Source organism: Populus alba, chromosome 1 (genome assembly GCF_005239225.2).
Source record: "Populus alba chromosome 1, ASM523922v2, whole genome shotgun sequence".
Lineage (NCBI taxonomy): Eukaryota > Viridiplantae > Streptophyta > Magnoliopsida > Malpighiales > Salicaceae > Populus > Populus alba.
In genome coordinates, this window is record NC_133284.1 from 5117745 (window position 1) to 5126481 (window position 8737).

Here is an 8737-nt window from a genome sequence, read left to right on the forward strand (position 1 = left end):
GAGTAAAGAAATTATAGAGTTATATATTTTTTTTTTTTTTTTTAAATTAATTTTTAATTTTATATTTTAATAATGGATTAGTTAGAAACCAATTTTTTTTATTTTTTTATTTGTTTTCTATAAGTGTTCTTGTCTTTTTTAAAATTATTTTTTTTATTTTTATCATTTAATATTTGTTTGATTGAAACCAGACTTTTTAATTTATTTTTATTTGTATTTTATAGGGTCATTACGGTCTCATAACTCGAGTCGCGAGTTGGTCAAAGTCAAATTTAATATGTTATTGTCTTGTTTTTTTTTTTTTTTTTAATATCATTTGGTATTATAATTTAAATATTTTAAAAGTGTATTGTTTAGGATGCATTAGGTTTTAGGTTTTTTATCTTTTTAATTTTTTACAATTAAAAAAATAATAATTTGAACACGCGCGCATCACAAGGCAAACAGCTAGCATGTTATATATAGGAAGCCCATTGCCTTTCTTGTTTTTTTGAAAAATAGTAGACATCCTTTAATTTATTTACAACTATGTATATACACACCAGAGTCAAAAACTAAACTAAACTAAACTAGAGTAAAACCCAACCTTATTTTCTGCTGAACAATCCAAATCAAACAATTCTTTGAAGATAAACAAAGAGAGATATCGAAAAGTCATGTGTACATGCGTTGCCTCTCTTCTCTGCGTGGGAACCCGCGTAGCAAATCCTTTATATATATATATATATATATATATGTCACAAGAGAGAGATTATTGGGATCCTAGGTGAGAGTGTGGTGGTGGGGGTGGGGGTGGGGTGGTGGTGGTGGTGCAGTTTGTTGATCTCTAGGCATTGGTTTTTTCCTTTGATTAATGATATCTTATAGGATTATTTTCTTTTGTTTAGAGTTTTGTTTGTGCTTTGGTTTTAAATTACGAGGCAAAGGTGCTAAACACTGTAGTACTTGTTTTGTGTTTGATTTCAAAGCAAGCAAGAAATATAGTGTTTTAGGCAGAGAGAGAGAGAGAGAAGCAGAAGTAGCAAAACCCAATGATGCAAACCCGAAAACAAAGTTTGGGAAATTGAGGCAAATGTCGATGCCCAGCTCGAGGCAAAACCTCCTCCTCTCCTCCTCCTCCTCCTTCTCCTCCTCCTCCTCCTCTTCTTCTTCATTATCATTCTTTATCCTAAACACTCTTTTCTCAACTCTTCTTTTCACTTCTGCTGCTGCAATACCAAACCATGAGGCCTCTATTCTCTTTTCTTGGCTACATCCCTCTCCTTCAATATCTTCTTCTTTCTCTAATTGGAACAATCTTGATTCCACTCCATGCAAGTGGACCTCCATAACATGCTCTCCACAAGGTTTTGTCACAGAGATAAACATTCAGTCAGTTCCTCTTCAAATTCCTTTTTCATTGAACCTCTCTTCATTTCAATCTCTTAGTAAACTTATTATCTCTGATGCTAATATCACTGGAACTATCCCAGTTGATATTGGTGACTGTGTGTCACTTAAATTTATTGACCTTAGCGCTAATAGTCTTGTTGGAACCATTCCTGCAAGTATTGGCAAGCTTCAGAATCTTGAGGACTTGATTTTTAACTCTAATCAGTTAACTGGTAAAATCCCAGTTGAGATAAGCAACTGCATTAGACTCAAGAATCTGCTTCTCTTTGATAATCGTCTTGTTGGGTATATTCCACCCGAGCTAGGCAAGTTGTTCAGTCTTAAAGTCCTCAGAGCTGGCGGCAACAAAGACATTATTGGCAAAGTTCCTGATGAGCTCGGAGATTGCAGCAACTTGACTGTTTTGGGACTGGCTGATACAAGAATTTCAGGTTCTTTGCCTGTTTCATTGGGAAAGCTAAGCAAGCTGCAAAGTCTGTCCATTTATACTACAATGCTTTCTGGTGAGATTCCTCCTGATTTAGGTAACTGCTCTGAGCTTGTGAGCTTGTTTCTTTATGAAAATAGTCTCTCTGGATCCATTCCTGCGGAGATTGGCAAGCTTCATAAGCTCGAACAATTGTTGTTGTGGAAAAATAGTCTTGTTGGATCTATCCCAGAAGAGATTGGCAATTGCACTAGCCTGAAAATGATTGATCTTTCTTTGAATTCTCTTTCTGGGACTATACCTGTTTCAATAGGAGGCCTTTTTCAGCTTGAAGAGTTTATGATTAGTGATAACAATTTTTCTGGTTCAATACCATCAAATATTTCTAATGCTACCAACCTTACGCAACTAGAACTGGACACAAATCAGATCTCAGGTTTGATCCCACCTGAGCTTGGAATGTTGTCGAAGCTCACTGTGTTTTTTGCCTGGCAAAACCAGCTTGAAGGAAGCATTCCTTCAAGTTTGGCTAGTTGCAGTAACCTCCAAGCACTAGATTTGTCTCACAATGCACTCACTGGTAGCATTCCTCCAGGCCTGTTTCAGCTTCAAAACCTCACAAAACTTCTCTTGATATCCAACGACATTTCTGGTCCTTTACCACCAGAAATTGGTAATTGTAGCTCTCTAGTGCGTTTAAGGCTTGGTAACAACAGGATTGCTGGTACCATTCCTAAGCAAATCGGAGGTCTTGGAATCTTGAACTTTCTTGATCTGTCCAGCAATCGCCTTTCTGGGCCGGTGCCTGATGAGATTGGAAACTGCACAGAACTGCAAATGATAGACCTTAGCAACAACATTTTACAGGGTCCTCTACCAAATTCATTGTCATCTCTAACTGGGCTCCAGGTCCTGGACGCTTCAACTAATCAATTTACTGGTCAGATATCAGCAAGTTTTGGTCGTCTTATGTCACTAAACAAGCTAATTTTAAGCAGGAATTCATTCTCTGGATCAATACCTTTGTCGCTTGGCCTATCCTCAAGTCTTCAATTGCTTGATCTCAGCAGCAATGGGCTCACTGGCAGCATCCCAATGGAACTGGGTCATATCGAAACCCTTGAAATTGCTCTCAATCTCAGCAGCAATGGACTTACAGGGCCAATCCCACCTCAGATATCTGCACTGACTAGGCTATCAATATTAGACCTCTCGCATAACAAGCTTGAGGGACATTTAAGTCCACTTGCAGGGCTTGGCAACCTTGTTTCTCTCAACATATCTTACAATAACTTCACCGGTTATCTTCCTGATAATAAGCTGTTTAGACAGTTATCGCCTACAGACTTGGCAGGTAATCAAGGCCTATGTTCTTCAATCCAGGACTCGTGTTTCTTGAACGATGTTGACAGGGCAGGGCTGCCAAGAAATGAGAACGACTTAAGGCGGTCACGAAGGCTTAAGCTAGCACTTGCTTTGCTGATCACATTGACTGTAGCAATGGTGATTATGGGAACAATCGCAATTATTCGGGCACGAAGAACAATTAGAGATGATGATGATGATTCTGAGTTGGGCGATTCATGGCCCTGGCAATTTACTCCATTCCAGAAATTGAACTTCTCTGTCGATCAAGTACTGAGATGCCTCGTGGATACCAATGTTGTTGGGAAAGGATGTTCTGGGGTTGTTTATCGTGCTGATATGGACAATGGTGAAGTCATTGCAGTGAAGAAACTTTGGCCAAATGCAATGGCTGCAGCCAATGGATGTGATGATGAAAAATGTGGTGTCCGTGATTCCTTCTCAACAGAGGTGAAAACACTTGGTTCCATCAGGCACAAGAACATTGTTAGGTTCTTGGGTTGTTGTTGGAATCGAAACACAAGATTGCTTATGTATGATTATATGCCTAATGGAAGCTTGGGTAGTCTCCTCCATGAAAGAACAGGAAATGCCTTGCAATGGGAACTTAGGTACCAAATTTTGTTGGGAGCAGCTCAGGGTGTGGCTTATTTGCATCATGATTGTGTCCCTCCAATTGTTCATAGGGATATAAAGGCTAATAACATCCTCGTTGGCCTTGAATTCGAGCCTTACATTGCTGATTTTGGCCTTGCTAAGCTTGTTGATGATGGTGACTTTGCCCGGTCATCCAATACAGTTGCTGGATCTTATGGATACATTGCTCCTGGTAAGTTAACTATCTACAGTTCAGTTCTCATGTCTGTTTTGATCTATGCAATCCTGCACTAATATTTCTCTGTTGTACACAGAATATGGCTACATGATGAAGATCACAGAAAAGAGCGATGTCTATAGCTATGGTGTGGTGATATTAGAAGTCTTGACGGGAAAGCAACCGATTGATCCAACAATACCAGATGGACTACATGTGGTGGATTGGGTGAGACAGAAGAGGGGAGGAATTGAAGTGTTAGATCCAAGCCTACTATCTCGACCGGCGTCAGAAATTGAAGAAATGATGCAAGCATTAGGCATCGCCTTGTTGTGTGTAAATTCATCCCCCGATGAAAGACCAAATATGAAAGACGTGGCTGCAATGCTTAAGGAGATCAAACATGAAAGGGAGGAGTATGAAAAGGTCGATGTGCTCCTTAAGGGATCACCAGCACCTGATAATCAAGAAAATAAGAAGTCCAGTGGAGTTCCAGCGACATCATCATCAAAGCCAGCAACACAAAGTTTGTTTCCAAAGAGCAACAACTCAAGTTTCTCTGCATTCTCATTACTTTACTCATCTTCTTCGAACTCCAAAACTGGTTTCAAGTGAGAACTTTTTAATGGTCGCAAAACTATGCAGAGGAGAAGCTTGTTTCTTCCATGTTTCTTCAGTTTGAAACTCTTTGTTCTTTATAATGTAAAGAGGGACACGTTAATAATACTTTTGTTTGTCATCACTACATGAAGTACAGCAAATAGAGCAAATACTAGCAGGCTTAGTCTTTGGTTTAATGCTCAAAAAGGATCAAATTGATGCTGAATAACTTCTGCTTTCTTACAAATCCTAAGTCCCCATTTACAGAGCACAGAATGATAGAATACAGTAGATTGCTTAAAGATCAAAATCAGTACAAGATAAGTAGTAATCAGCTTCTTGGAAAATACCAGATGGGGTAAACATTGCATTCATAACACTGGATAAGGTGGTCTGTAACTGGTTTAGGACCATGTTCATGTTGCTCAATAGCAATTGGAACACCAACACCTAGCTAGTATCTTAGTGTCTCAGGTTTCTTCTCCCAAGGACTGCTTTTGGTTCATTACTGTAATAAAGCTGATAAGTCAGCAGCACACTATTCAAATTAAGGCATTTCTAGGATGGATAGAAAGGAAGTATCTGGCGGAAAGTTCACAAAAAGTATGACAGCCAGATGGACTCAGACTCGAAGATCAAGTCATTGAATTAACCATTAGGGTGGGTCCCATGATCTCTGACTGGGCACCCTTTCCATGCTGGGTATCACTTTTTCTCATTTTCCAGTTGGGTAATCAGAATCAAAGAATTAGATTCCAAATTTGCACTCAGTCTATGCATGTGTACCGAGTTTTTTTTTAGCACAGGAAGGAAAAAAAAAGGTAAAGTACTATAGCAAAGAAAATATTTGGGGATATAATAAAGTTTCACGAGTCATAAGACAATTGCGACACGTGAATTCTAGATACCGTTTGCGACTTTTTATTTTGTAGTTTTTATCTGCAACACTCGAGTCGCAAATTGTATATGCGACTTTATTCGAATTTAATACCTATAGCTCCTTTCTCTCATTCTTCCCCCCTCCTCAATAGCTACTTGCCCATCCCTTCTCTCCGTCGTCGTCAACAACCTTTCTCTCTCTTACCCCACCACGAAACATACCCAAAAACATTGTGAGATCACCAATCTCTCTCTAGCCCGAGATTACCGCCCCTCTGTCTCTCTCTCCTCATTGACTCATCCAATTTCCAACCAAAATAGTTATCATCATCACCCGCATTCTACATTTAGAGGTATATTAAACACTTCTTCTCTATCAATTTGATGTAATTTATGCTAATATGTGTTAATTTGATTTCATACAATATTAAGTAAGTTAATTAAATATAATTTGTAATTAGGTTATTTTGTAAATAATATATGATTTTGGGTTGTTGTTGATTGTGAATTAATAAAATTATTTGTTAGAGTTGGTGTTGATTTAGGTTAAATTATGAATTATACCGAATTACACACACACACACACACATATATATATATATATATATAAATTAACTATGAAATACATGAGTTTGATTGATAATTTTGTTATGAAAATGAAACTTGATGAATGTAGGTGTTGGCCAATTACTTTGATGAATGTAGGTGTTGCCTGATTATGTTACCATTATGGTTTTATTGATAAATTATGCATTTTGATTAGCTCTAAGATATATTAATTAATTAAAATTGTATTTTGTTGTGTTGTTTGACAAAATATCTGGTAATTTAGGAATATTATGCTTCCATGATAGTATTATTGTCAATATCGACAATGATATCACTTATAATGAAGAAAACCATGAGTTTCTAACTACTACATTAGACATATCCCTTAATGAATTATCTAGAATGTTATGTGATCGATTTGTCTGTAATATGTTTGAAATAAAAATTGAAATTACGTGGAGGATGTTACAAAGTGAGGTAAGTCAAGCTCGTTATATCATTGTACTAATATGTAGTGATGGAAGTGTGGATTCAATGTGAAAGTGACCTGATTGCCCCGACAAGACCCAATCAAAAACCATGTTCCAACCCGTTGACTATTTATTTTTTTAACCAAAATGATGTTATTTTATTTTTTTTTAAATATGATTGACCCGATGACCCAATCAAAACCTAGCGATTTGGCTAAAACCTGTGACTCAAGCCTTGGGCCAAGTTTAAAAACTCTAGCTGTGAGTTCGGATGACCAATACATATGCAATGATTGAGCTAAGTTGTCATAACTTAATTTTTAACTATATATATTGGTCAAATAAAAAAAAAATAGATAATAAATTCAAAATTTTAATCAAGACAACACAAATTAGAAATTTAAGGATTAACAAAGATGAGATTATAAAATCGGGAGTCATTTTCGTAAACAATTGAAAGAATTGATAAGTTTGGGGACTTCATTAACTTTGAATTAGTTTAATTAATGAAATTAAGGGCTTGATTGCAAAATATCAAAACTTCAGTGATCAAACTGAAAGGCGGCTATTCACATCCAAAAACAACACCGTTTCAAAAACACTGTGCATTTTCGTCTGAAACAGGGGAAAGCTCGCCTGTAAAAACCATACCCTCTGGCCAGGTCTCACTACCCTCAGACCAGACTTGGACGTAAACCGAATGGTCAACCATCTAACCCCTTTCCAGCTGACTTTCCTCCACCACCACGAGGTGCCAGCAGGCCAAGGAAATCGCCACCAACAGTCCAGCAATTGCAAGACTGTTGGTATCCCAATCCAACCAAAACACGAAGTCCTAAACCTTATCATTATCCTGGGAAGATAAGGAGCAAATCTCACCCAAGAAAGCCTATAAAAGGCAGAGGCAAAAGAGCAGGAGAAAAAAACAAAAAAAAAAAAAAAAAACCAGAGAGATTGTTGGCCTTCCTTTAGAACTCCGACAAGGGGATCCTAGTTTCCCCTCATACCAGAGCACATGCTTAACACACCAAACACACAGGACGAAGAAAAAACCAAAGGAAGAGAACCAGAAAAAAAAAAAAAAACAAAGAGGGTGGGAGAGAGAGAGAGAGAGAGAGAGAGAGAGAGAGAGAGAAACATGACAGAAAAAAAGACAAACAAAGAGGAGGGTCATCGCAGGGGCGCCAGCCTCCATCGCTATCCGCTTCACTTCTAGCAGCAACACACCCTGGTAAGCTCGTTTCCCCCTTTGCATTTTTAATTACCATGTTTCTATAGTAGACGTGCGTGAACAGTTCAAGGGTAAAACAAAGAAGAAGAAAGGGAGGGAAACCAGGTTATTGGATTGGGCTTGTAACCGAGTTTGGATCTGATGGATCTAGCCCTGCCCGTACGACCAGGCTAGATCCAATCCCTAAAAAAAAAAAAAATTGAGGCTTGGCCGGGTCTAGGCCTCAGGCCCAACCGACCCAAATTGTTTTGGGCTAAAGATGTGTTTGGCAAAACATACCTTTATGCCTTACCTTTTTATTTCGCACCCTTTTATTTTGATATTTGGTCAAATAAGTCCTTTTTTATATTAGAAAATTCCAGAAAAATCTGAGCATCTTCGTTAATTTATTTGTGGGTCCCTCACACTTCTTTTGTGTTGTTTTATTAAGCTTTTGTGGTATATTCAATTTATGGACTTTCATCGTGGATATAAATTTGATATGTAATACATGTTTTCTTTTTTCTTAAAAAAATATAGTTTCCTTTTCTTTTAATCTAAATTTTGTTGATTTATTTACTGGCACTAGAGTCAGAAATACTGTGCTTTTTTTGTTGCTCAATATTTACCAACACCAAAGTTAGAAATATTCATAGGCAAATGTTTATTGACACTAGAATCAAGAATATTATAGAAAGACCATAAGAATAGACACAAAAATAAACTTTTAGCAATTTAAGACAAAATTAGCAATGCAACATGCCTCTGGTAGGACGCTTAAGGAGTGCTAGTATCTTTTATTTTGCTTAACCAATTTCATACTATAAAATCTCTGTTAACCTTCTAGTGACCATAATACTAGGTAACGACTTTTTAAGTTAGACCTCTCCTTCAAGAACAAAATGCTAGATATTTGTTGTTTTCATATCATGTAAAGGTTGTCATAATGTCAGGTGCAATAATAATCATAAGTATTCATGCTTATTAGTTGATGAATTGGATGTTGAAAAAATTTCAAGAAACAAGTTTGA

General features: G+C 37.3%; 1 protein-coding gene across 1 annotated transcript; it reads left to right on the plus strand.

Moving 5' to 3' along the window:
• The first annotated feature begins 855 nt into the window (after positions 1–855).
• LOC118061359 (uncharacterized) lies at positions 856–4740 on the plus strand. Its single transcript, XM_035074792.2, has 2 exons — positions 856–4013; positions 4096–4740. The coding sequence occupies exons 1-2, from the start codon at positions 1073–1075 to the stop codon at positions 4611–4613; spliced, it is 3459 nt and encodes a 1152-aa protein (XP_034930683.1). The 5' UTR covers positions 856–1072; the 3' UTR covers positions 4614–4740.
• The last annotated feature ends 3997 nt before the right edge of the window (positions 4741–8737 follow it).